Source organism: Spermophilus citellus, assembly GCF_964194105.1.
Source record: "Spermophilus citellus genome assembly, chromosome: 18".
NCBI classification, from domain to species: Eukaryota; Metazoa; Chordata; class Mammalia; order Rodentia; family Sciuridae; genus Spermophilus; species Spermophilus citellus.
In genome coordinates this window covers 43,682,621-43,710,616 of record NC_138200.1, presented here as the reverse complement: position 1 = coordinate 43,710,616, position 27,996 = coordinate 43,682,621, and the positions used below count along the sequence as shown (strand labels likewise).

The 27,996-nt window shown below is 54.1% G+C and overlaps 1 protein-coding gene across 1 annotated transcript; it reads right to left on the bottom strand.

Moving 5' to 3' along the window:
* Positions 1-3,427: 3,427 nt before the first annotated feature.
* DRC7 (dynein regulatory complex subunit 7) lies at positions 3,428-22,504 on the bottom strand (the record flags this gene model as incomplete). The annotated part of the gene is made up of 17 exons (XM_081275095.1): positions 3,428-3,673; positions 3,751-3,890; positions 4,464-4,658; positions 5,529-5,639; positions 5,718-5,828; positions 6,383-6,598; positions 7,220-7,440; positions 8,167-8,295; positions 8,488-8,616; positions 9,362-9,434; positions 13,160-13,288; positions 16,681-16,899; positions 17,314-17,472; positions 20,183-20,377; positions 20,830-20,955; positions 21,791-21,974; positions 22,311-22,504. 17 exons carry the CDS (start codon positions 22,502-22,504, stop codon positions 3,580-3,582), a joined length of 2,625 nt encoding a protein of 874 aa, XP_081131221.1. The 3' UTR covers positions 3,428-3,579.
* Between the last annotated feature and the right edge of the window lie 5,492 nt (positions 22,505-27,996).

Genomic DNA, 27,996 nt, shown 5'->3' with positions numbered 1-27,996 from the left:
CACGGACGCTCCGCCTTCTACCAAGTTTGCCCAATGGAAGCGGGCGCTTCTGCCGCTTTTCTTAAGTACCCGCCCCCTTTTCCTGAATCGGACTAATCACGAGGAGGGAGGGTTGAAGAGACGCCTTTTGGTCTCTACTATACCAACGCGGGCTGCCATTTTCTTTGACCCGCCTTCGCCTCACGTTTTCCCTTTCCTCTTCTTCCTCCAACCTAGGTTGCGTTTGAAAATTTTGCGAGTCGCCTCCAATGGCGGTCGCTCCAATCCTTTTAGCAACCGTCCTGGATAGACCAATCAGCATCCACATTATTGGAAAAACCAATCCCGAGGTAGCCAATGGGAAGGGAACTTGGAGAGCAGCCTGAAGCCGCGGACCCTTCCATCTTGGAACCGGGCGAAGTCAGCGGAGGACTTAGTCAGCATTTTGCCAGTAGTTCTCCTCCATGCATTTCCCTGCGGGCAGTGCCGCAGTGATCTGAGGACTTTGCGTCTTTGATCCAAACGGCGCCTTGAGTTCCCCGCGGGAAACTTGGAGCGAAACAGAGCTAGATTCCCGGTCCGAGTCAGGCTCGGAGCCCGGGAGTGCGGGCCCCTCAGCCTGAGCCGCGGGCCGGTGGATGAGTGGGCAACAGCAGCAGCAGCAGCAGCAGCCTGTTGTCCATGCGGGATGCCCTCAGGGAAAGGCCTTAACTACCGAGTGCCTGAAGACCCTAGAACTGCCTGGTTTATCCTCCACGCTGCACCTCCGATCGGGACAGCTTGGCCACCACCCCAAGGGGTAGGAATTACCCGTTTACAGAAGCGGAAACTGAGGCCCAGGTTAAGGTGCTTATAAAAGACCACGCGTCCGAAAAGAATGGCCCCAGGACGCGAATCCTTGTTCTTAAAGTCAAAGCCTGGGAGATCCCCTCTGTACAGGACCCCCTCTGCCAGCGCAGGAAGCTGAGAGTCCACCCACCTTCACGTGGTACTTTTGGGAAGCTGATCCGGAGGGGAGTTTGGGGATTTTTAAGAGAGGGCTGGATTAGGAGAATAACTGCGAATGAAAGTGTACCGCCTGCACTCCCCTACTTTACTTTGTACCGGACATTGCACCCAGCCCCTTTTATTTTTTGAGACAGGGTTTCGCTAAGTTGCTGAGGGTCTATGTAAATTGCTGAGGCTGACCTAGAAATTAGGATCCTCCTGCTTCAAGCCTCTGGGATCGCTGGGATTGCAGGTGTGCACCACTTCCCGCTTTTTAATACCCCCCAAAATATATAACTTTTTTTTTTTGGTACCGGGGATTGAACCCAGGGTAACCACGGAACCACATCCCACCCCTTTTTAAATATTTTATTTAGAGATGGGGTCTCCCTGAGTTGCTTAGAGCCTCCCTAAGTTGCTGAGGCTGACTTTGAACTCAGGATCCTCCTGCCTCAGCTTCCCCAGCCGCTGGGATTACTGGCATGCGCCACTGTGCCTGGCAAAACTTAATAGTAACTTTGAAAAATCATTTTTCATAGAGAAAACTTGAAAATATAGCACATGATACTCACCATGTACATTGCGACACTTGTTAACATCTTGCCATATTTGCTTTGTGTATTTTTTCCTGGACCCGTTGGAAATTGTAAATATTGTGACATTTCAATCCTGACACTTAGAATACTGAGCAAACATGTAGGTCTTTAAAATCGGGCTGTTATTCTAACATAACCTTTGTTATCACCACCCCTAAGAAAATTAATTCTCTGACAGCCAGTCCATACTTGATGCCCTCAGTTATCCCTCAAATATATTTAAAAACTTTTTTCTTTTCTGTAGGAACCAGGCTGGGTGTGTAGCTCTTTCCTAGAGCCCCCATCTAGCAGGAGAACTGTCTACAGCACTGAAAAAAAAAAAAAAAATCTTAACCAGGAACCAATCAAGATTCATCACACTTGGCTCTTTTTAAATTCATTCTGTTTCCATCCCCCAATCTTTAATTTGTTTTAATGACATTAATCTCTTGAAATTAAGCCCTTTCCTTATAAGGGACCCCATGTATTGGATTTGTTTCCTACAACTGCCACTTACATTGTCCCTCCTCCCCTGAATTTCTTGTGAACTGGAAGTTAGTTCTAAAAACTTGACAGATTCATGCCAAGCATTTAAAGACATTTTTTTACAGTACACATACCCCAAAGCGCGTGTTACAAGGTCAGTGAGGTTTTGCAGACTGAGAATCCCCTGGTGGAGAGCCCACCTCCCACTAGGCCCCGCCCCTTAAGGCTTCCATCACCTCCCAAGAGCGCCACCCTGCGGACCAAGGCGAAGCGCATGGCCTTTAGGGCCTATCAAGATCCAAAATACAGCAGCCCCCGTTGAGTGGATGCTACCGTTGGGATTGTTGGGCCAGAGTTTAGCTTTAGTAGGTAACGCCAAATGGTTTTCCAAAAGTGGTCGGACTTATTGACACTTCACTAGGAAAGGTGTTTATATGAGAGTCCGTCCAGTTGCTTCTCATGCCACCAACACTCAACCCATGCTGGTGGGTGTGTAGTGGCGTTTCATTTTCCTGTTGACTAATGAGTTTTAAAACATTTTCGTGTGTGTGTGTGTCTGTTTGTGTGTGTGTTGGCCATTTTTTAAGCTGTCCTAGTGAGTGCTTGCTATGTGCCACTCCCAGCCCTCTCTGCTCTGTAGGTCTTATTTAAAGCAACAGTGACGTCCCCGTTTCACAGACGGGTTAAATGGTGAGAGGAGGAACTGGAATCCTTTGCACTCTAATGTCGAATCCCTGGACTCTTGGTTCTTGGGCATGGACCTTGGTCTTGCCATTGGCACTTTGTAAGCAGGTCCACCCTCACCATGTTGAGATCTAACCAGCTGTGTGCAGATGGCTGTGGGACCCCTGATATTCCAACAGAGGGCAGGAAGCAGAAGAGGAAGGCAGCCAAGGAGCAGTCCCAGGCCATAGGGAAAGGTTTTATGGTTTGGATTTGGAATGTCCCCCAAAGGCTTTTGTTTTTCAGGTTTGGTCCCTGATGCAGCAGTGTTCAGAGGTGGGGCTTGGGGACTGGTTGGTCATGAGGGCTCTGACCTCATGGTGGATCAATCCACTGAGGGATTCATGGCTGAGCAGATGATCAAAAGGTGGTAGGACCTGTAGGGGGTGGGACCTAGTTGGAGGGAGTGGGCCACAAGAGGAGAGCCCTTGTGTCATATGTCCTGTCCTTGTCACCCTTCTCTCCACTTCCTGGCTGCTGTGGGGTGAGCAGCTGGGCTCCCTCCCTGAGGCCCACGATTTATGGAGCCTGCCCACCCTGGACTGAAACCACGGGCCAAAATAAATGTTCCCTCCTCTGAGTTGTTTCTTCAGGTGTTTTGTCACAGCAGCGAGAAGCTGACTAACCCAAAGGAAAGGAAAAGGGACAGGGCTGAAGCCTGGAGTTCAAAGGCAAATTCAAAGTGTTTATTCACAGAAACTATGAGGAGGGGGCGGCCGCAGTAGTGAGGCCAGGCCCTGAGTAGACAGGCATGAGCCTGCTCAGGGAGCACAGGGCTCACGCCATCGAGGTGTCCCTCCCCTGGCCCTTGCAGGGCCCCACGAGGAGGTCAAATGAAGACTTTCAGCAGCTCTGCCAGGCGGGGGTCCTTGAGGAGCTTCTCCTCCAGCGCCAGGTACTTGAGTGGAGCCAACTCCTTGTGTCTGAGGACAGAGGGAGGCGGTGAGGGACCATGGAGCCGAGGCCCAGCCCCGCAGGTCCTCCAGGCCTGCCCCCTCACCGGTTGAGTCGCTGCTCCAGGATGCGGATGCGGAACATGGCGTGAGAGCAGTCACTCAGGTACAAGTCCTCGTCCTCTGGGGTCAGCGTCACCTGGTTCTCCTGGTACCACTGCTGCTTCTTCTGCAGCTCCTGGGTCTCCTGAGGGTCAGGAAAACGAGTAGGCGGGATGGTGAAGGTGGACCCTCCCCCGGGCTGCCATCCCCCTGGTTACCAGGCAGCCCCACGGATGGTGGCCTCACTGTTCCTGCCCACAGAGTCAGAGGGGCAGAGGCAGGGATCCCTGAGATGTCTTGGGTGGAAGAACTGGGGTCATGTTTAGAGCTGTTTCACATCCGTGAGGTCAGAGCAGGGTCAAGACGGCCCCGTGGCTCTGGACAAGGTTTTCAGAGCCTCTGATTCCTTGTCTCCAAAACGAGGGACACCTCTCCCTGCTCCTTGTGGAGCTCTGTGTGAGGACTCAGCAAGATGCTGCCTGTGTGCCAACCCAACAGAAATGGGTCAGGGACTGGTTATGATAATGTGCCACCCACCCGTCCATCTGCCATCCATCCATCCATTCAGTAAACCAGTGACAGGAACAGCTCAGCCATCCAGAAATGTGTCACCGACACAGTCGCCCCCGTCAGTCCCCCACACATCTATGAGGTTTGGGCAGAGAGCCCCCAGCTGGATGAGGATGCCAAGGCCCCTCCCTGCTGCCGCCTGGCCCACCTTCTCGAAGCGGGCCTGGATGAGGTTGGCCTTGTCGATGAGCCTCTGTTTGAAGTCGCCGAGGCACTCCTCCTTGAGGTGCATGGCCTGCCAGCGCGTCAGCTTCTCTCCCGGGGGCAGCTGGGCCAGGAATGGGGCCAGGTAGTCCTGCTGGGTCTCCACCTGCCGCATGTGCTCCTCGAGCAGCACCCGCTCCTGTGGCGGGGGAGGGGCGGCTGGATCAGCAGAGCCTTCCCCGACCTCCTGACCAGCTCTATCAGCAGGGTGGCAGGTCCCAGTGCCTGCCCCTCTGAAACGGGACAGTCTCTTGTAGCCATCTTTAAGGGTAACATCCAGTTCTATTCTCGACGTGAATTCACGTCTCTACCTGAGCCTCAGGCTCCTCCTCCGAGGATTCAGATGCCATCACACCTATAAAGCACACGGCCTGGTGCCTGGGATCCATAGTAGATGCTTGTCGGATGAAAGGTGGTGCTTACCGATGACATAGGGAATGCCAGCTGCCCCCTTCATTTTTTCCTTTCACCCTGGCCCTTATGCCCTGCATAGGTGACCAGTGAAGGTGGAGACATGGGGGCCGAGCTCTCCTCTGGGGATCTGAGAACGGTCATCTGATGGCGTGTCCTGCCTCGCCAAGCCCAAACTGTTTTTAGAAATCTGCACTTGGGTGGTGAAGAGGATTTAGAAGTTGGCTTTGAAAACTAAGCTGGGCCTTGCAGCCTGGCAGTGCGAGCTAAATACCTGGGGGGCCAGCGGCTACCCCCTGGGCTACCAGCTCAGCCACAACCTGGAGAAAGCTTAGGTGGAGGTGGGCATGCCATCCTAATTCTTCACCGTGACCACAGGCCTTGGCTTTGGGCACAGCCCCTGGGTGAGGAGACCTGGCCTGGATCCCAAATGTTTTGGGGGGTGACTCATGGGGTCAGCTCAGTGGCGAGAGTGATCTTACAGTATCAGAACCTCACCCCTCCTGGAGTGCTTGTGGCAGACTCCCTATGGGCCTCACCACCCTGGCGGCCAGAGAGTCCAGGAAAGCCCAGGCCTGGGCGAGGAAGGGCGGCTCACCATGGCCTCCCGATACTCCTTGCTCTTCTCGTTGCGCTTGGTGTCGTAGATGGAGATGGTCAGCGTGTGCGCCTCTTCCTCCTCCTCCAGAAGCCTCAGGATCTCCAGCACCTGAGTTGGGAAGTGACGAAGGGCATGACTAAGACCCTGGCTGCCTCCAGCCAGCCCACTCTTCCCACGGGGACTCACCTCCAGCTCGGACTCCCAGACCTGATGTTTGGACAGCTTCTCCTCATTCTTTAGCTGCATCATGGTCTCATACTGGTAGAGAAGCTTCTTGGTGTGCTCCATGGGCTCCACCTGGGACCAGAACCACCACCGTGAGAGAGAGGCTGCCATGGTGAGGATGGTGGGACCACTTGGTTCAAATCTACTCCTGCCTCTTTCTAGCTGTGTGACTTCGAGCAAGTTGATGAACCTCTCTGGATCTGTTTCCTCACTTACAAATATACAGATAGTAATGGAAGAGGAATTGAAGATGTGGGGGACTGAGGGATATGCCAGGAGGGTGTGGATTTGACTACTGACGGTGAAGTCCTCAGAGGAGATGAGAACCTTCTCCCTTCCAGCATGGGTGGCAGGAGTCATACTGGAATCTGTTCTGACTGGGGGGCGGAGGGGGGCGGGGACCATGAGGAGCATTCTCAGCCTCCTGGGTTCTATTTTGGTGGAAAAGAGAAGATTTACAGGGGAGCTGCAAGGGGAAGGGTCCCAGATGGAAGCTTTTAATTTTCGCAAGGGCAGAGATGAATTTCCAAGGTGGGCTTCGAAAACGCCCATCCTGGTCCCCCAGGTTGCTGGAAGGGGACCCGGGTCCCGGTCCTTCTGCTCCCCCCTCCGTGGCCGCAGCCCACCTCGAAGCTGATGCACATGTCCGGGGTCATGATGATTTTGTTGCCCTTGTTGTCCACCTCAGTGCGCCGCAGGAACTCGCGCTTGTTGGCGGTGATGTGGTCGCTGTGGCAGTGGTAGCGCAGCTGGATGCGCTCCTCTGTGGTCAGGAACACGCGCTCGGCCACGTCCTCGTCTGCAGGCTTCTCGGGGTTGCGGTGGAACCGCTCAGTGATTTTCTGTGAGGCCAGAACACGCAGGGGATGAGAGGAAGAGGTTTCTGCGGACGCTCTGCGGCAGGAGCCGGAGACTCTGACACACTGGGTCTGGAGTCCTTTGGGTGGCCACACAGGGTACTCATGGCCCACAGAATTCTCAGGACAGGCCACTCCAGCCTCACGTGGACCTGGACCCCTCTCCAGCTCCCTCAGGTGCCAAATCAATTGTAACGACTTGGAGAAAAATGCAGAGTTCAAGGGAAACGGGTTGATCCCAGGATTCTGACCCCCATCCCACCCAGATCTCAGTTAAATGAGAAAGAGACCAAACCCACGGATCCACAGCAGCATCCAGGGCTTGCTGCAAGATATCCCCTTTACGTTTCTGTTTCTGTTCCCATAGTTTCTAGGAGTTTAGTCCCACATTGTTTTTTGTAAGGAGGAGGAAAGAAATGCCGCCTTGGCCCAGGGCTTGAGGGCTCGGGTGGCCCCAGATGGCTGGGGGTGGTGCATTTGGTAAAATGCTTGGCCCTGGAAGTAACGTGGGCCTGATGCCACTCCACAGCCAGTGCTGTCCCCTTCCGGGGTGACCTCTGCCTGCCAGAGGGCAAGCAGCCCGGCCCAGGCCCAGCGAGCTCTTACCACTGTGGGTCGGGGATTCGAATCTGTGCTGTTCAGAGAGAGCTTCTTGACCCTGGGCCCAAAGTTGATGTGGCGGTAGGAGAGGAAGTCTGGGCGTCCTTGGTAGTATTCTGTCATTGTCTTGGGCGTTTCCTCTCGCTTTAGCAGGCCATCCACTCGGGCCGTTTCATAAAACTCCATGACGCGGTCCATCTCAGGTTGCATGGACTTGTATGAGTGCACTGGGGGGGGGGAGCCTGGTGAGCGCAGGGAACTCCAGCTTAGGCTCAGCACCCGGACCCCAGGCACTGGAAGAGGACAACGCTCCGTTATGGATGAGCGTTATGTCACCGATCCTGTATTGCTAGGTAGTTAGGCTGTGTCCAATTTTTTTGCAATTATAAACAATATCATAATGAACCTCTGCACCGTGCAGTTTTGTTCTTGTCCATTATTTGTTAAGAACAAATTCTCAGCAGTGGAATCGCTGAGTCAAGAAGTTTTTGACTATTATTAATTATTATTATTGTTTTGGTGCTCAGGATTGAACTTGGGTCCTTGCTTATGCTAAGCACATGCCCTACCTCTGAGTTACACCTCTAGCCCAACTGTATATTAATATAAAAAATATTATTAATATATTTTGCCCAACTGTCCTCCAGAAAAGTTGAACTTGGCTTTGTTGCTCAGCATCTTCAGCCCCTTTAAATGCGGCCCCCGCTGTGTGTTGGCAGGATTTCTGCCCAATCCCAGCCACTGACTGGACACACGGCCCTGGCTTTGACCTCCCTAGAGGAGCCTTGGCCATGCTCCTTTGGGCTCTGAGCATCCCCCGACCACGCACACGCCAGGTTTCTTAGGGAGGGAGAGGCGGGGTCTGTTGCTGGCCACTAAAACTGGAGGCTGTTCCAATGCCGCACAAGTTCCCTCCCCAAAGCCCCAGGCTCCCAGCAGTGGGGTCCACGCACCTCGCAGAGCCTGGGGGTGGCCCGGCTTGAAGTAGTCGATGATCAGGCCCGTGCTCTTGTTGATGTGCCTCAGCTCCATCTTGTCCCCGCGGTTCTGGTACCACTCCTTGATCTCCAGCACCTGGGTACCTGTGGGGCCGATGGGTGCCGGCTGCAGCCAGGCCAGCCTTCCATGCTGCTAACCTGCCACTCCCAGCGCACAGAGGCCACTGGTGCCCATGCACACTGTGAGCATAGAGGGGACATGCCCCAGGCCACACAGCATGTTGGGGGACCCGCTGGGACACCCCACCCACCCCCACAGCTGGCGTGGCCTCTTACACTCGAGGTCCTCGTAGGTGGTGAGGCGGCACACCAGGCCGTTGGGGTTGAGGTATGGCGCCCACTTCTCCAGCTGCGCCCTCTGGTAGTGCAGCACCTTCTTCCCGTTGGGACAGCGGGTCTCGAACTCTGTGGATGCAGCGTTCCAGACTGAGAGCAGGAGGGCCACCACCTAGGGGCACTCCTCCATCTGTGGCCACCACCCTGCCCCACTCCAGGAGGCCAAGGAGCAGGTCACCGGCACTGGCTCCAGCCGGTGCTCGTTCTCAGCCAGGCAGAGCACAGATCCCCAAAGACAGGAGTCTGCATCCCTGCCACACCACGCCCTCCGCCAGGCCCTGGGCGTGGCGGGTCCCTCTGCCAGGGACACAGTTCCCTCCCAGCCTTGCTGGACTCACTCAGGACCCTTCATAACTTGGCCCAAGTGTTCGCTGTTTCTGGACCCTGTTCTGTCTGCCCACCTCCAGTCCATTGTCCTGGGCTGGGCCAGGGGCTCCTGCCCTGGTCCCCGTGACAACCTCCCTAGCATCACCATCTGCCGGAATGACCTGTCCTCCCGCAAGTGGGCACCTAGCAGTCATCAGGTGACGATACAGGGCACCTCCAGCCTTCTCTGCCTGCCCCTCTCAGGACCTGACACCTCCTGAACCACCTGCAGGCACTGCCCCTGGCCTTCTCCACCTGGGGTCTCAGGGACCAGTGGGTGTCATGCCTGGAGCCACAGTGCCAGGAAGGAAGGAGGGTGGGAGCCATGGTGGATAGGGGAGGCCGGGCAGCCTCTGCAGAGTGCCCCTGCTCAGCTGTGGCTCAGACCTCCCCAGAGTCCCAGGGGCTGGTTCTGGAGAGGGGGCGTGAACCCGCGAACAGCAGAGACCTTCTGGGGTGATCTCAATCTGCTCCACCCATGAGGGCGGCATGTCGAAGCTCTTGTCCTCATCCTCCTTGCCCTGCAGGGAGAAGAGGGGGCAGGTGGTGGTGCTGAGGGCCTTGCAGCAGAGGTCACCGCAAAGACCCTGTCCCTGTCCCCCACTGCAGCTAAGCCAGGGTGGTCCCTCAGCTTCCCTGGGGAACCAGGGGCCAGGAGCATGACCCAAGATACAGAAGCTGAGGAGGACCCAGCTCTGGGCACGGAGCCCTCCCTGCCCCTGCCTGGCTTAGGACAGCATCACTGGGCCCTGCAGGCCGCCTGTGCTGGTCAAGGCTCAGGCAGCCACTGGCTCGTGTCAGGAGCACACAAGACCCGCCCCCACACACACACCACACACTGCAATCTAACACCAACTAAGGGGTCCTGGGCAAGTCCTTTAGCCAATCTGAGCCTCAGAGTCCTTCACTGTAAGCTGAGCCACTCAGGAGGACTAGGTGACAATGTGTGTCAAGTGCTGGAGCGCCACCTTGCTGACATGATGACTTTTCTCTCTGAGCTTTCGTTTCCCACTCTGTGAAATAAGGCCTGGGCTAGACAAATGGCCCTCGAACTAGGCAGCTACAGAAACTCGGATACGATTTTCTCAGTTGATGACTTTTATCCTATGAACATTGCTCAGACCCGACACCTGGTCATCTAATCGTTACTTTCTAGGACATGATAGGAGAATCATCAGCAGTGAGAACCGGCAGGAGTCTCTGAGGCAGCGAGGTGAGTGGGCTGTGGCTGGAGGCTTGGATTTTTCCTGGGGACCCACAGCTGAGTGCTCTTAAGAGGCTTGTCAGTGACAGGGGCTCCCTGGCCAGGGAGGAGTCTGGTCCCATGACAGGGTCCCTGGTCTCCAGGCCCGGCTCCCTGGGCAGGGGCTGCGCCACCTCTCATGACCAGCAGGGGGAGCTGGTGCCCAGGATTCACTGCACCAGGGAGACTCCCACACCCATCTCCAGAGATGACTCCACACAGGGCCAGGCGTGGCTCAGCACTGTGCCCAGCACTGTGCCCACCAGTGGCTCATTTTATTCTCACGCAGCACCAGGAAGTAGGAGAGTCATTGGTGAGACTCTGACTTTGGAGCCAGATTGTTTAGGTTCAAGTCCCAGCTCTGTCATTTACTGGCTGTGTCCCTTTTACAACTCTGTATGTAAAAGGGAACAACAGTATGGAGGATGAAACCTGTCCCCACCTCACTGGGTGGCTGGGAAGGTTTAGATGAGTGAATTCAAGTCCCTCACCTATGACAGAACCTGGCATGCCCCTGGTGGGGCCTGAGTGCTGCCTGTGGCTGTGGGTACTGCTCTGTGTCCCCCCAAAACCCACATGCTGAAGTCCTAGCCCCAGTACCTCAGAATATGACAGTATTTGGAGATGATGTCTTTTAAAATAATATACAGACATATTTTATTAAATGGGAAAACATACTAATCTGTAGAGAAATTTACCCTCAATACAGACACTCAATAGACATTCAAGGGCAAATGCAGACATTCTCAAAACTGACCACATATCAGGCCACAAAGAAATCATCAAGATAGTCTAAAACATTTAACATCATGCCAATCACGTTCTCTGACCAGAATGTAACGCAAAAAGAAAGCAAGAAAAAAGAAACTGTAAAAACTCATACACCTGCCAACTTAATAATCTAAAAAAGAAATATGTCAAGAGCTTTGTAATGTTGTGAACAACCAATAAAAAAAATAAAAAAATAAAAAATAAATCCTTGGGTTAAGAAGAAATCATGAAAGAAGTTATAAGTAGGAATAAAAATACCATCAGCCAAAATTTACAGGATATGTCTAAAAGAGTAATTAGAGAAATTTTTGTATCTTTAAATACTTTATCAGAAAACAGTAAACACTGAAAACAAGTAAGTATTTAAGATGTTGCTGGGGCTGGGGATGTGGCTCAAGTGGTAGCGCGCTCGCCTGGCATGCGTGCGGCCCGGGTTCGATCCTCAGCACCACATACCAACAAAGATGTTGTGTCCGAGGAAAACTGAGAAATAAATATTAAAAAATTCATATTCTCTCTCTCTGTCTCTCTAAAAAAAAAGATGTTGCTTGTCTTAGATAAAACACAAAAAAGCAACGAAGATAAAGTTAAGGTGAAAGGAGGGATCAAATTTGGTCAAGAAGAAAGACTTGACAGAACTAGAGGTGGATTCTGATAGCAAAACTACATGAAGACTGACTAAACAAAAACAGAAGATAAAAAAATGGAGGAAATGCAAAATTTAAACAAGATGCCACTTTATAACAATCAGAATAGCAAAAATTACTGTACTGACCAGGATGTGAGGAAACAGGTAATGCCGGTGGGATGGAGATGAGGCCTTTAAAGAGGTGATTAAGGTTAAATGATAGCTGGACACGCTGGCTCATCCCTGAAATCCCAGCAGCTCGGGAGGCTGAGGCAGGAGGATTACAAATTCAAAGCCAGCCTCAGCAAAAGTGAGGCACTAAGCCACTCAGTGAGACCCTGTCTCTAAATAAAATACAAAATAGGGCTGGGGATGTGGCTCAGTGGTTGAGTGCCCCTGGGTTCAGTCCCTGGTACTCCCCCCCCCAAAAAAAAGTTTAAGTGAAGTCATCGCTTAGCCCTAATCCAATATGATTGGTGTCCTTACAAGAAGAGATTAGCCCGAGCGTGGTGGTGCATGCCTATAATTCCAGAGGCTTGGGAGGCTGAGGCAGAAGGATCACAAGTTCAAAGCCAGCCTCAGGAAAAGTAAGGCTCTAGACAACTCAGTGAGACCCTGTTGTTAAATAAAATACAAAATAGGGCTGGGGATGGGGCTCAGTGGTCAAGTGCCCCTGGGTTCAATCCTGGTACCAAAAAAAAAAAAAAGAGAGAGAGCGAGTGAGCTTAGGATAGATTCATACAAAGGGAAGGACATGTGAGAACACAGGGAGAAGCTCTCTTCAAACCCAGGAGAGACCTGAGAAGAAACCTCCCTATCCGGCACCTTGGTCTTGGACTTCCAGCCTCTAGAAGGGGAGACAGCATCTGTTTCTCAAGCTACCTGGTCTGTGCCATTTGTCACGCAGCCCTAGCAGACTGGAGCACTTATTTTTGTTCCTATGGATATGGCTTTGATTCACTCTCCCCGTTGAACATACAGGTGAGGAAACCGGGGTTTTTAATGGTTTTATTGACCTTGGAAGGTTAGCCCAAGGTCCCAGCCAACATGAAGGCCCTGGGCCCCTGACCTCCAAATATAGGGAAGATCATGCACACCTTCCGGGAAGACCCCTGAAGGAAGATCAGGGAGGTGAGGCTGGTGACTTGGGGAAGGCCCTGGGCCCGTGACCTTAGAAGACTGACAGGGACAGAAGGCCACAGTGATTCCTGGGGAGGGAAGTGAGGGGCGGCTGGCCCTGGGGCTCCACGGGGCTGGAAGAGGCCTTATGGCCCCGCACCAAGGGGCAGCTCTCCAATGAGGAGGACGAGCCCTGAACATGAAAGACTGTAGGGGGCGGGAGACCTGGGTTCAAGTCCCAGCCCTCCCCTAATCCTGGGGAGGGTCCCTGGAAAGCTCACTGAATGTGTCTGGCCTCAGTTTGCCCATCTTAAAGGGCCCTGTCCCAGGCCCTTCTGCTTTGAAGACGCTGTTCCTGACCTGGTGCCCCTCACCCCACCCCACGCACACTCATGCTCTCAGGGAAACTGAGGCTGCCTGAGCCACAGGGTGCAAAGCTCTCCCCACACACCCCCGGCCCCTCGCCTCGGGCCACTGAGACTCACCAGTGCTTCCACATCATCTTCATCGTTAAAGTCCTCATCCTCTTCCTCAGTCAAGGACAGGCGAGGCTTATCGGTCCCCAGGAGCATGTACTCCCACTTCACAGGGTCTCCCAGGTCAAAGATCAAATCCTGATGAGGGAAGGGAATCAGCCCAGTGAGCCACAGCCCCATGCCTCCCCCTGCTCCCTGGGGACATGGGAACAGCTGCTCCCAGAGGACAGCGGGGGGACTGGGCAGCTCCAGGCAGCTCTGAGAGGCCACCCCACACTCCTCGTCGCATCCCGCTGTATCAGAATGAAAGACGCACGCTCAAGAAAGGAGGCCACACGCAAAGTGGACAGACAGGTGGCCGAATGGAAGATGGCATCGGTAATGTCTAAAAGTGACCTGTGGTTGGTATCCAGAATACATAAGGGACTCGTGATCATCGATAATAAACAACAACAATAGAAAAGGGGGAAGAATGGAAGTGAACAATTTACAGAAGAGGAAACCCAACAAGTTCAAATGTACGTGAGACCCCAAGTCTGTTCAACAGAGAAGTGCGAAGGAACGCAGCCTCCCTTCGCCCTCCCCAGCCGGCACATCAGAAGTGGGGGTGGCGTGAGGGGCGGGCGGGAGGACACCGGGATCCTCTCGCTGGAGGGAGATGGACTGAAATGGTTTGGCCACTTCAGCTTCACCTCAGACCCCAGCTCAATGACACATAAACAAACCCCGGGACTCAGCAATCCCAGTCCTGAGAAGGGAGACCCAGGAAATTCTCCCACGAGGGAACAGGTGTCACTTGGGGACGTGGGTCTGTAAGGGGTGAGGGATCGTGGAGTCGGAGGCAGACAGCAGCCTGGGATCGGAACTTTGAAACACAGTGCTGAGCGGGAAACAGAAAAACTAAGAAAGGGTCCTGCTAAGGGGAACGAGGTCATGTGCTGGCCTTCTGCGTCAGTCACCTGTCACCTCTGAGAAAATCAACTCAGAGGGCGAAGGATTTCTATGGGCTCACGGTTCCAGAAGGTTCTGTCCATGGTGGGCTAGCTCCCCGAGGCAGAAACAGGGTGGGGAAAAGAGCTCTTCCCTGGGAAGTGGGGGAGGGGCAGGGAGGGTGTGAGAAAGGGAGGAGCAGGAAGTGGGGAGCCAGGGACATGAAGCCCCCCCCACCTGCTCCCGCATGGAGGTCCTCCCCCTGCAGTTCCACTGCTTCCCAGTCGTCTCTGCAGATTCATGTTAAATTAATAAGCAAGTTTAGAACTTGCAGGGTATGAGGGTAGTTGGAAAAATATCAAACGCATTTGGTAAATGCAGGACCATTCTAGAACAGCCAAAGGGAGCAGCATAGGAAATACCCAGGATCAGGACTTATGTCGGGGGAGCTCCTGGAACCCTCCTGCGCTGCTGGGGACAGCGGAATCTGTGCGGTCATTTTGGTAAAATGGGCAGAATCAACTACCCCCGAAAACGCGCCTCCCTGTCACCCAGCAACCCCACTCCTGTGTGTTTAGCCAACTGAAGTGATACGTATGTTCACCGAAAGGCGGGTCGGAAAATATTCAGAGCAACACTGTCTAAAATATTTCCAAACTGAAAATGATCTAAATGTGAAACTCAAGCACAGAAAAATAAGATGTGGTGTGCTCGGGGGATGACAAGTCCATAAGACAAATGAGAACTAACAAGCCACAGCTGCGCACACTAATGATGACCCTCACAAACAAAACCAAGAGGGGAAGACTCCAGGCATGAAGAGCAGACACGGCAGGACTCAAGGACACCCAGTCCAAAGTCAGGCGACACTAATGGATGTCCTTTGAAATCAAGGGGGGCTCATCCACCCCAACCCCACCATTGCCGAGTCCCCACAGCCCACCGCCTGGCCCGTCAATCACCATGCCCGCAAGAGCATCATCTCCCTTTTGATCTGTGCCTCCTTTTGGAATGTGGGCTGTTGGTTTGCATGAACTTCTTTTTTTCCTTGCTGGGGATCGAACCCAGGGCTTCACGACGACCTTAAGCAAGTGCTGTACCATGGAGCCCGAGGGTGGAAGAATTAGTGACCAGGAGAAGAGAGGAAGGGGGCTTCTGAGACCCTGGTCCCGATTATGCAGGAGTGTTCAGGGTGCGATAATTCAATGAGATGTACACCTAGGACGTCGCCCTCCTCTGCACACTCGTGTGTGTGTGTGTGTGTGTGTCAGTGCCAGTTACATAATATATGCATTCATTTATGGGAAAGTAGTCCCTGGACACAGGGCTCCCTGGGGTGTAGGCAGTGTTCTTTTTGTTGATCTGGGTGCAGGGGACCAGGGCTCTGTCGATGGGAGCTCATTGAGTTCCATCTTGAAGAGGAGGACACATTCTGCTCTACTTCAATAGGGTCTGAAAATATCCAGGGGCTGGGAATGTAGCTCAGTGCTACATGCTTAGCCTGTGCATGGCCCTGGATCCAATCCCTAGCACCACACACATGCACACACACACACATGCACACACACACATGCACACACACACATGCACACACACGTACACACAAGAAAGAAAGCGAATCACACAAACCAAGAATCAATATTTCAAAAGGATGCAGGAGAGGCTGGGGTTGTGGCTCAGAGGTAGCGTGCTTGCCTAGCATGCATGAGGCACTGGGTTCCATCCTCAGCACCACATAAATATAAAATAAGGATATTGTGTCCATCTAAAACTAAAAAAATAAATATTTTTTTTTAAAGGGTGCAGGAGTCAAAAGGGAGATGATGATTTTATCAGAATGGCTACTGACGGGTGCTCTGGTCGGAGTCTGAATGTCCCCCAAGGCCTCGTGTGTTAAAGGCTTGGACCCCGTGGAAGGAAGTTAGGTCACTGGGGAGGGTGTCCTGGAAAGGGATGTGGCCCCTTCTCCTCCCTCTCTCTCTCTCTCTCTCTCTCTCTCTCTCTCTCTCTCTCTCTCTCTCTGCCTCTGCTGCGTCTGTGTGTGTTGCTGGGGGTTGAACCCAGAGCCACACACATGCTAAGCCTGTGACCTATCACTCTGAGTTACATCTTCAGGGATTTCTGCTGTTGTTGTTTTGGGTACTGGGATGGAACCCATGGGCTCTGATCCACTGAGCTTCATCTTCAGCCCTTCTTGTCATTTTGAGACAGGGTCTTGCCAAGTTGCTGAAGCTGGCCTCCATCTTGCAATCCTCCTGCCCCAGCCTCTAGAGTTGCTGGGACTACAGGCAAGCGGCACCACTTCGAGCACCTGCCTCCTTTTGAGGAGAACAGATGTCACACACTCCTGCCATTATGTGCTGTGCCACTGCAGGCCCCAAGCTACGGGGCCTGGCCACCATCAACTGAAACTTCTGAAACCATGAGCCAAAATAAACCTTTCCTCCTTGAAATGTTTTTTTATCTCATGTATTTTGTTGTAGTATTGGAAAGCTGACGGGCACAATGGGCAGGAGCGGGGGCTGTGGGAGCCCAGGGATGGGGAGAGCCTTCCTGCAGGCTGTGCCGGCCACACATGGGGGGCCTGCCCCGGGGGTCACCTTGCAGCAGTTCCAGCAGTCCTGCATGTTCACCCAGTAGTTCTTGTGGTTCCAGAGGCTCTCGATGCCCAGGAAGTGCTCATCCTGGGGGCTGTAGCTGCGCCCCGAGAGCGCGTCGATGAAGAAGGTCTCAGGCACCTCGCGCTTCCCGGAGAGCACCAGGACCCAGGAGTGCACCCGCAGGCCGTGCAGGGAGTCAGGCTTCACCTTTGTTTCTTCCTGCGTGAGAAAGATGGGTGGCCACTGACCAGTAGGGTGGGAAGAGGAGCTGGGGGTCTAGACTTCTCCCTGGGGCTGGGGAACAGGCAGAAGATGGGGTCCCCTCCACCCCAGTTTCAGGGATTGAACCCAGGGGTGCTTAACCACAGAGCCACATCCCCAGTCCTTTTTTTATATTTTTATTTAAAGACAGGGTCTCCCTGAATGGCTTAGGGCAGTGCTAAGTTGCTGAGGCTGGCCTTGACCTTTCAATCCTCCTGCCTCAGCCTCCCAAGCTGCTGGGATTACGGGTGTACGCCACCGTACCCAGCAAGCTCGGTGTTTTAATGACAAAATGGAAGGATCCCACTAAATCTGTGGTTCACCAACTGGGCTCTGTCGCTCTCTCAGGGTTTACCAGCTGAAGGGACCCACCAGGAGCCGCTCCTTGGCCTCTTTGCGCAGCTTCTCCTCCTGGTCTCTGATCTCCTGCTGCCTCTTTTCCTCTTGCTCCTGCTCAAAGCGGCTGGTCAGGTCCCGGGGGGGTTTGATGGCGTACTTCTTAGGGGGCACCTTCTCCTCCTTCTTGACTGCCTGTCACGCAGCGAGAGAGGCAGAGTCAGCAGCCCTGATGTGCATCCTTCTCTCTCTCTCTTACACACACACACACATACACACACACACACTCTGCTCTGGCCCCAGGTCCTCAGCCCCTGGCCCTGCGACCAGGGCTCACAGTTGTCCCTCCGGCTGTGGGTCTTGTGGCCCTCAGAGCAGGGGGAGCCACAGCTCCAGCTCTGGGAACCTGGGGGTTCTTCTCTTCTCTCCAGATCTCAGCTTTTCTGTAAAGTGGGTGAGAGCCCTAGGAACCTCCTCCCTGGCTCCTTCTGAGAAGTAGAGAGAGGAAAGTGCCCGGGGTAGGGGGGACCAGTAACTGGACACAGGGCTTCCTGGGGCGCGGGCACGTTCTCTTTCTTGATCTGGGTGCAGGGGACCAGGGGGGTTCGTGGAGATGGGTGTTGAAGATGGGCACACGTTCCGCTCTTCAAGACGAAGTTTTTTAAAAAGAGTTCAGAGGATGAAGCTCAGTGGGAGATCGTATGCTTAGTGTGTGCATGTCCCTGGGTTTACTCTAAGAAAGAAAGAAAGAAATAGAGAAAGAGGGGGAGAGAGAGAGAGAGAGAGAGAGAATGGAAGGAAGAAGGAAGGAAGGAAGGAAGGAAGGAAGGAAGGGAGGGAGGGAGGGAGGGAGGGAGGAAAAATTAATCTCACAAACCAACGATCAACATTTCGAAAGGATGCACGAGTCAAAGTGGGGTGAAGATTTTATCAGATGGTGACTGACGGGTGCTCTACCTTGGGTCTGAAATGTCCCCCAAGGCCTCATGTGTTAAAGGCTTGGTCACCAACCTGTGGTGCTTTGGGACATGGTGGAACCATTAGGAGGTGGGGTCTGGGGAAGGGAAGTTAGGTCCCTGGGGTGTGTCCTGAAAGGAGTGTGGCCCTGTGCGTCTCTCCACTTCCTGCCTCGTTCTCGTTTCCTCTTCCTCGTTCTCTTTCCTCTTTCTCCCTCCCTCCCTTCCTCTCTCCCACGGTCTGTGCTGGCGGTGGGACCCCGGGGTTCTCTCCATCCCCGTCCCTGTTAGTGTCTCGCCAAGTTGCCCAGGCTGGCCTTGAACTTGCAACCCTGCTGCCGTCAGGGCAGGAGCTGAGGGGTGGGAGCTTCTCCTTTTCCCCACCCACTGCCCATCTAGGGTGACCTGGATCTGACCTAGAAGGTGGAGAAGTGCGGGGGATTTTTCAGATCTTATCATTAGAGGGCTTCACATGTTGACTCAAAGTGTGAGTTTGTCTGCCCAAGAAGGAAAAGACAAGGCTGTGCGCGCACGTGTGCATACATGCGCCTGTGCGAGGGTGAGAGCACGTGCACTCTGGTGCAACTGTCTGTGTGCATGCAGGTGTGAGGGTGTGGCATGTGTGTGTGAACATGTGTGTTTGTGTGTGTCTAAGCGTGTGTTAGGAGATAAGAAGTGTTCCAGCCACCAACAGTGCAGGGACAGTGCAGGGCTGTGGCAGTTCCTGAGACAGTTTGGGGAATAAAGAGGGACCCCGCAGGGGTTGGAGGCAGGCAGCCCCGGGGGCGGCTCCCCCACATTGCTTCACCTCCCTGTTGGTCCCAACAGACTCATCTCTGAAATGACAGTGATAACACCCGTCCCCCAGGGCTACTGAGAAGAGCAGCCACATCAACGATAGGGAGGTGGCAGAGACCGGAAAGTTCCCTCTCTCTGTTATTGATTGATATAATTTTGATGATTAAAATCTGGGGCTTGGACTGCAGCTCATGGTAGAGCACTGGCCTAGCGTGTGTGAGTCACTGGGTTCAATCCTCAGCACCACGTAAAAATCAAAAAAATAAAGGTCCATCAACAACTAAAAAAATATATTAAAAAAAAAAAAAAAACTCTTGGCCAAGGAGAGAGAGAGGCCCATAAGTGGGCTCAGAGGACTTTGAAGTCAAGCTCCACACTCTAGCCTCCACTCCCCTGGGAGCAGAGCCCGAGCCACCAGGCCCTCCTCCCGCCCCTCTTCCTCGCCTCCTTCAGCAGAGCCTGGGACCCCCAGGTGCTCCCCCAGGTGTGGCCCAGGTACCCAGCAATCATGCTGGACCCCTCGGACCCCAGGTCCCATCCCTGAGCGGCAGACGACCTTGGAGGCTCCACCCTGATGGCAGAATCACCCGGGTTACCTAAAGCACCTTCTGTCTGGAGGAGGACTAGATTCCCAGCGCAGAGAGAGGCCTCTGAGATTCTGATCATGGAAATTCACTTCAGGGTGTTTCTCCTGGCGCCCTCCATTGTGGCCGTTCAGTCAACAGACACAGAATGGAGTCGCACCCCCGGGGCGTGGCTGTGTGTGGTTTCTGCTGTTGTTTGTTTGTCTAGTTATTAAAGAGGCCTCTTTAGCTGAGGCGGGGAGTGGAGAGAGCCAAGCCTGTGGTCTCGGTTTCCCCCTGTGCCATCGACTGGCTGGATTCCTACTAATGACCCAAGATGGAAACCACGTGGCATTCAAAAAATGTCCCCAGCGGGAACACAGTAGCCTAAACGGAGTGAAGACAAGTGGGAAGGGACCGTCGGTTTGGAGAGTTGGGTGCTAAGGACAGAGAAGTGACCAGTGGCTCCGGGAGCTAGGGGCTTGGCGATGGAGCCGTGTCCTTGTGCCCGGGCAGGACGCGCCCTCTAAGGAGGGCATCATGGTCCCAGGAAGGCACACCCCGGGATGTCACGGCCGCCAGGCGTACCTCCTTGGGCTTCACCGCGAGCGGGCACACCTCCCGCGTGAGGTCCATGTGGCACAGGTCCCAGGAGCCGTAGCCGTGGACGCAGTAGGCGTCGTAGCCGGAGCCCAGCAGCATGGAGCACAGCAGCGTGCTGAAGTCGAAGCAGTTGCCCTTCTGGCACTTGAGCACCGTGGTGGAGGAGTATAGGTGGGTGGGCTGGCCACCACCAGCTGGTCAGCACGGCCGGGCACCGCTGCCCTCCTCCGCCCCACGCCACAGCCCCCGTCGGGGCAGGGAGCGAGCCCAGGTGCATCTTTCCTGCCTCGCCCCGTTCTCAATGAGAAGCTGACCTAACTAGTCAGAAGCCCAAAGATGGGGCTGTGGGTCCCGGGAAGCTGGGCACCCCCACTGCTCTCTGTACCTCCTAAAGTCATGAAGAGGGAGACTCTGAGGCAGAAAGAGGAAGAGGAGACAAAGGAGAAGCCAGGAGACCCAGCTTGCTGTGCGCCCTCAGCCAAGTGGCTGTCCCTCTCTGGGCCTGCTTCCCCCTAGGGACTCTCTGAGGAGCTGTGGCCTGAGACTGGCTGAGGCTCCTTCGCTCAGACCCTGCCTGGCCTCCTGTCTTAGGCCTCCTGGGCCTCTGGAAGCAGCCCGGGAGTGGCACTGACCGGCTTGAGGGGGTCGGGCAGGGGCACCATGGTGAGGAAGTCGGAGACGAACTGGGCACAGCTGTCCCAGTTGTAGAGGTCGGGGTAGGGCATCAGCGTGGGCCGGATGGTCGTGCTCACGAACTTCTGCAAGTGGAAACGCATGCCTTGGGCCAGGCCCAGGGGGGCCGTGAGATCTGTGCCAGAGCACACAGGAGGCCAGGCCCGCCGCCCCGAGATGGCGAGTTATGGCGGGTGGCCTGCTGGGAAGGCGATGCCCAGGCCTGGCACGTGCCAGCCCTCGGTGGCCGGGAGGAGCCCCCCCACATTGGTGGCACTGGGGTGGCCCAAGCTTATTCCGCATCTGGACTGGGAAGGCTGAAGGAATGCCTTCCTCCAACCCCCGGGGCACCAAAGGGGACCAGAGAGGCCAAGCGAGCAGCCTGAAGTGACCCAGCAAGTAGGGTTGAAGGGGGAGATCAGGTTTCCTCCCAGGGCCTACAGAGGTTCCGGGCAGAGCTCAGGATGGTCTCCAGTCCCAGGGCTGTCCCCACCCAGGGAAAGGCAGGGAAAGAAGACAACGAGGTCAAGGCCAGGCCCCAGGACCCAAGCCACAGCTCCTTCCTGTAAGCCCCTGTGACCCTGAGCACCTCCCTGGCTCTCTCCAGCTGTGGACAGAGGAGCCAGGCATCATCCAGAGGTGACCCGGCCAGGCCAGCGGGTCCCACAGACCCCAGGCGAGGTTCACCTTGTGTCCCACCCAAATCCGATTCCCCCCTCCTCTGGACCTGCTCACCCCAGGCCTCAGGCTGCCCGGGGCCCCGCCTGCAAGCTCCAGGCCACTGCGCTCCAGGGCCCGCCCTGGGACCAGAAACCCCGCCCACAGGAGCTCTGTGCTGGGGCCCCCAGACTTGGAGAACCCGCCCACCTCCCGCTGCCCTGGGCCCCGACCCCGGCCCTGCCCTCGGGGACCCAGGCTTACGGGCACTTCGCACTCATTCAGGGGGTGCAGGAAGAGGGGCATGCGGTCGGGGCACAGGTGGCTGTACTGGCGGGAGAAGTTGTCCGCCACCTGCAGCATGAGCTTCTCCCTGGGCGTGTTGGTTTTGTAGGTCAAGGGCAGCTTGGAGATGTCGATAGTGTCCGCATCCGGGGAGAAGGAGGCCCTGTGTCACGACCGGGCTGGCGTTCAGTCGGAGGGGCTTCTCCTGGCCCTCAGGGGGATCCATGCGAGCTGCCGTGGACTTTCCCCTTCCTCATTTAAACCTCACAACTAACTACCCAGGGCCGGCACCATGGTTAGCACCTGCCCTTGTTAAAGGAGACTGAGTGACTTGTCCAAGGTCACACAGCTGGGTAGGGGCAAAGTGGGGACTCACACCAGGCAGTCTGAGAGCAGAGCCCCAGGTGCCACCATTGTGCTTGGCCCTTCCTGCGGCAGTCCTCGTCTGCCTGTGCCGGGGCTGCTGCTGGGTCAGAAGTCCCCACCCTGACACACTCACAGGTGATCTGCTGGGGTTGGGACCTCGATCTCCGACAGCTTCCTCTCCAGGTCTCTGAGCATCTCGGGCGACAGGGTGGTCTCCTCCTTCTGGGCCTCAGCTGGCCTCGTTTTCTCAGACCTCTCAGGCTGCTCGGCCGCCTCCTCCCACGCAGCCGCCTCATCCTCCTCTATTGTCTCCGTCAGGACCTCCATTCTGGGGGTGCCTGGCCCTCTGGAGGGGGAGGATGTGTTGGGATCGGCCCAGGTGCAGGCCCGGGAGGCCCTGGAGGCCCCGAGGAGGTTCCACTTCCTCAGGGAAGTGAGTCCCTCTTACCCTCTCCTTCAATCCAGGAGAAAGACTGTGTGGTGCTAGCGGGGACAGCAACTCCTAGGGACAGCAACTCCTGACACTTTAAAAAAGAGACAAGGCAGGCCTCAGGCTGGGAGCCCTGGACAGGGCAGGAGCCCGTGGCCCAAAACACCTCCCCTGGCCTCGCTGCTGTTCGATGTTTATTTGGATGATTTCAAGCAAGCGATGCCAACGCTGGGGGATTATGGCATGCTATAACGTTTCCCATTTAAATAAAAGAGGTGAATAGGGAGCCTACATCCTGGGAACAAATTTTTACCCCCCCCCCACCTCAGATAGAGCCCTAATATCCAGAATGTACAAAGAACTTAAAAAATTAAACAATAAGATAACAAATAACCCAATTAACAAATGGGCCAAGGACCTGAACAGACACTTCTCAGAGGAGGACATACAATCAATCAACAAGTACATGAAAAAATGCTCACCATCTCTAGCAGTCAAGGAAATGCAAATCAAAACCACCCTAAGATACCACCTCACCCCAGTAAGATTGGCAGCCATGATGAAGTCAAACAACAATAAGTGTTGGCGGGGATGTGGAGAAAAGGGTACACTTGTACATTGCTGGTGGGACTGCAAAATGGTGAGGCCAATTTGGAAAGCAGTTTGGAGATTCCTGGGAAAGCTGGGAATGGAACCACCATTTGACCCAGCTATCGCACTTCTCGGACTATTCCCTGAGGACCTTAAAAGAGCGCACTATAGGGATATGGCTGCATCAATGATTATAGCGGCACAATTCACAATAGCTAGACTGTGGAACCAACCTAGATGCCCCTCAATAGATGAATGGATAAAAAAAATATGGCATCCCATTTAAATATATATTCGTAAAATCCAATAAGTGAGTTGGCTTAAAAACAAATCATGAGAGGAAGGTGACAGAGACTAGGACCAAACAGAAAGGCAGCAGGTGAACGAGGCTTCGTCTCATCAAACTGGAAACCCAGGCACCGAGAGTTCCAGGGCAGGGCTGCCACCAAAGGTCAGCAGGTAACGCGACCCAGAGGACGCTCATCCTGTTACCCACACTGAGGGGCCACACATGCCCAGCTGCCCCAGGAGAGCCTGGCCTGGGGCTCCTGTGGACTGCTGGTCACTCCCCGAAGACCCAGTCCCAGCTTCCAATGGCAGGACCTCAATTTCAAACCGGGCTGCTTGGAAATGTCCAGCTTCCCAGACTCTCTTGCAGCTATCGGTGGCCTGGGTGTGACCCAGTTCTGGACAGGGAGGTGGGGGCAGAAGTGCTGAGGGAGAGGGTAAAGGGCCCAGCGAGCGCAGACCCTGGTCCTCTCCCCACTCTCTGCCTTGCACCTGCGTGTGGAGCAGGGGGTGAGAGCCAGCCCATGGCCATGAGTGACCCACGTGAGGGCCAAGGCTGCCCGCTGCCCGCTAAGGACGGCCGAGAGGAGACAGGTGAGCGGGGGCCCCAAAGATGCTGCAGAGTCCTGAGTGCCACCTCAGACCCCAGTGCATGTGGAAACTCAGCCTCTGTGGTAGTCCTGGTCACAGGCCACCCGATGCCACCCCTGCTGACCCACCAGTCCCCCACCTCCCAGCCCAGGCCTTTCCACCGCCCACCTCTAAGACCTGCTCCCTTTACAGCAAACAGGGCACAGGTCCAGACAACAGGAAAACAGACCCACTGGAAAGGCGAGGGGCCAGGGAGTCGGGAGGACTGAGAGTGGGGTCCCCCAGGTTTGTCCTCACCCCCTGGAGCAGAGCCAAGACAGACAGGACAAAAGGGACCAGGAGGGTGGGATGGAGACGTGGCTGAGTGGGAGAGCCTTGCCGAGCACGCGCGGCTCTGGATTCCATCCCAGCACCGCCACGGACAGGGGACCTGGAGGTGAAGCCCCCCCCCCACTCTGCACCCCCACCCAGGTCACCTGGGGCCTCCTGGGGGGGGGACAGTCACTGGCTGCCAGCCAGGACTGAGCCTGCCAGCAGGCCCTGCTGAGCCCTTGGGCCACTCCCTGCCCCTTTCTGGACCTCAGTTTCCCCTCTGCAATAAAAAGGGGAGATGGATAGAATTTTCCATCCCATTCTGACATTCTGTGTCCCTGGACTCAGCAAGGCCTGAATGCTGAGAGTGTCCTGCCTGAGCCCCCGGTGGGTCAACCGAGCTGACGCCTCGTGTCCAGCAGGCCTGTCAGGACCCCAGTTCTCTAGGGAGAACCCTCCAGTCGAGCAGCATGACAAGGTCATCAGATTCATTTGTCTGCCTCTTGGGGACAGAGCGGATGAGCCCAGTTCACTTACTGAACACCTCTTGAGTACCAGGCCCTGGGCTAAGGGTTGAATGGAAACAATATCATTTATTCTCAAATGACACCTTGAGGCAGACGCTCTTCTGAGACCCACTCTGCAGATGACAAGACCGAGGCTTAGGGAGACTAAGTGGAATTGCACAAGGTCACAACCAGAAGTGCCAGATCTGGGATTTGAACCCACATATTTCTGGCTCTGAAACCCATGCATTTCAGGGCCTCATGAGCCGGCCCTCAGCTGCAGCCCAGGGTGAGGAGGGCAGGGCTGCTTCAAAGACAGGCTCTTCCCTGCACCCCATCCCCAGCAGCAACCTCTCCCTCCCCACCAAACACACACATACCCCCCAAAACTTCCCCAGAAAGACCAAGGCCAGAGGGCCCCAGGCAGAAGAAGCCTTTTACCCCATGTCCCTTTTCTCCCAGCCAGGAAGGGTGCAGCCACCTCTGTCACCCTGCTCCCTCCTTACCCTGTCAGCAGGATAGCCTTACTGTTAGTGGTCTCCGTGGTAACTGCTGAGGGCAGGTCCTGGAAGAGGGGCCTTCTGGGAAATGTAGTCTTCTGGGGTTGCCCCGTCTGTCAGCCATGGTGCTGCTAGTAGAGCAGATACCAGTGGGCAAGAGCTTTAGAAATCTTTATGAGCCCATCGTCAAACGGCTCTTTAAACATTTATTAAAAATAAAGTAATAAAAACCTACAAGGAACTAATGACATTTTTTCAAAGTAATAAATACATAAAACCCATCATCCCCTAATTATTTTCCTCTATTTCACATTTATCTGTGTTCTTGAGGTGGTTTACGATTATTGTTTCTGTACAACGGAAAAACTGCATAATAGTGAACTAATTTGCGTCTCTTCCTAACTTCTGCTCAGTGATGTCAGGCAATAGCTTTCAACTGGCTGTGGGGTTATTTACACCCTGGAAATTGGTAAATGCTACAGACCAGGGCTTTTTCTCCCAGGAAGCCAATTGTTAAACATTTGTCATACATCCTCTATTCCACCACAGGGGGACTGTGGCCTTCTCCAGTGTGGGCCTGGGGTGGCTGCTCCTGTGGGGCCACAGAGCCGTGCTACCCGAGTCCCAGGTTCTAGGACTAGGTCTCAGACTGGGTCTCTGATTTAGTGGATTATCTCCTGGGACAAGAAAAACTCATCTGTTTAATTAGAAGGCCATAACAATTTTTAATTTGCATTTCTTCAAAAATTCAGAAGAGGGTCTGGGTTTGTAGCTCATTGATAAAGCACTTGTCTAGCCTTTGCAAGGCCCGGAGTTCAATCCCCAGCCCCACGCATGCAAATCAGAAGGAAAAAAAAGCACCTGGAATAATAATGAATATATAATTATGATTATGCATTCACCCTAGGTTATACTTATCTTTGAGCCAATGCAGTCATAAAATACAAGTTTTGCTCTTTTGTTTTTGGAGAAAGGGACCCATGAAATTCATAATATCACCCTATGTGGGGCTGAGAGAAAGTCCAGAGAAATCCTATCAATATCCTGGTAAAGTTGTATAGTGATGTTATCAGTGGAAACTTAAGAATCTCTCACTTCTCAGTAAAAAAGAATGATTTCCCCTTTTCTGGCTGGACAATTATGGAGCCATAAAAATAATATCTGTATGCTGTATTAGTCAGTTTTCTGTTACTGCATCGAAATACCTGAAATAATTAACTTCAAAAGAGAAAATACTTCTTTGGTCTTGGGATTTGGGCTATTTCTGCCCATGGTCAGTTGGCCCTGTTGTTTTGGGGTCTGTGGTGGCACCATACATCACGGTGGGGATGTATGGCAGAGAGAGCCTGTTCTCCCCATGGTTGGGAAACAAAAGAGAAAGAGGAAGAGACCAGGGCCCCACAATTCCTTTCAGGACACACCCCCAATGACCTAAGACCTTGATCAGGCCCCATCTCTGGAAGGTTCCAACCCCTCCCAATAGTACACACTGGCTGGGACCACACCTTCAACACACGGGCCTCTGGGGAGCCTCCAGATTCACACTCTAGCAAAGGCCAGATGAGGCAGGGGTGAGGGGAGGGGAGCTCACGACTACCCTCTGTACCTCTGAGTGCTGGTCTTGGTACACAGTGACGGTGATATACCTGAGGGAGATTTGCATGGGGTGAAGGCAGGAAAGGAAGAGGGTAATGGAGATCAGGGGACGTGTCAGGCTGGCAGAAGGGAAGGCAGCCTTCATTTCCTGTTTTTCCCATGTCATCTCATTCCTTTTACTTTCCTATCTATCCACTCTCATCCCCCATCCTATACAAGCAACATCTTTTTATTCTTGTGGTCCTGGGGATTGAACCCAAGGGTGCTCTACCGCTGAGCTACGTCCCCAGCCCTTTTTATTTCATTTTGAGACAGAATCTCACTAAGTCACTGAGGCTGGCCTTGAACTCGAAATCCTCCTGCCTCAGCCTCCTGAGTCACTGGGATCACAGTTATGGCTACTGTGTGCGCCTCTCTACAGGCAATCATTCTGATATTGCTCTTTTTCCAAAATGAGTATTGTTTTGCCTGGTGGGATTTTTAATGTCTGTAAATGATATTGTGTTTTTACATCTTTCTGTTTCTTATATTTTTGCTAAGAGCTGTGGGTTTAAGAATCCATCCGTACTATTGTGTGAATCCACACTAATTACTCCTTAATCCTTCCAGTGATGGTGGCCCAGGGTAGGGCCCCCAGCTCACTCCACTTTTTTTGTCTTGATTGAGAGAAGAGAGCCCTGTTTTCCCTGGGCTTGAGCCCCAGCCGGGGCCTTGAACTTTCCCAGACACCCATATGAAGCTGTTTGGGTGGTTGCTTGAAGCACTGAATGATCAAACATGTCACCAATCATGCAGGCACCAGCCCCAGGCCTGAGCCAGCTTCCTTCAACCCTCCGGGAAACTCCAGGCCCGACCCCAGGTGCAGACACGCCTGGGTAGAAGGCCTGCTTCTGTGGCCCCCCAGGACACAGGCGCCCCTGTCTGTGAGGTGTCGCTGTGATGAAGTACCTGGGGCTGGCAATTTTATAAAGAAAAGGGGTTTATTTCTCTCACAGCTCTGGAGGT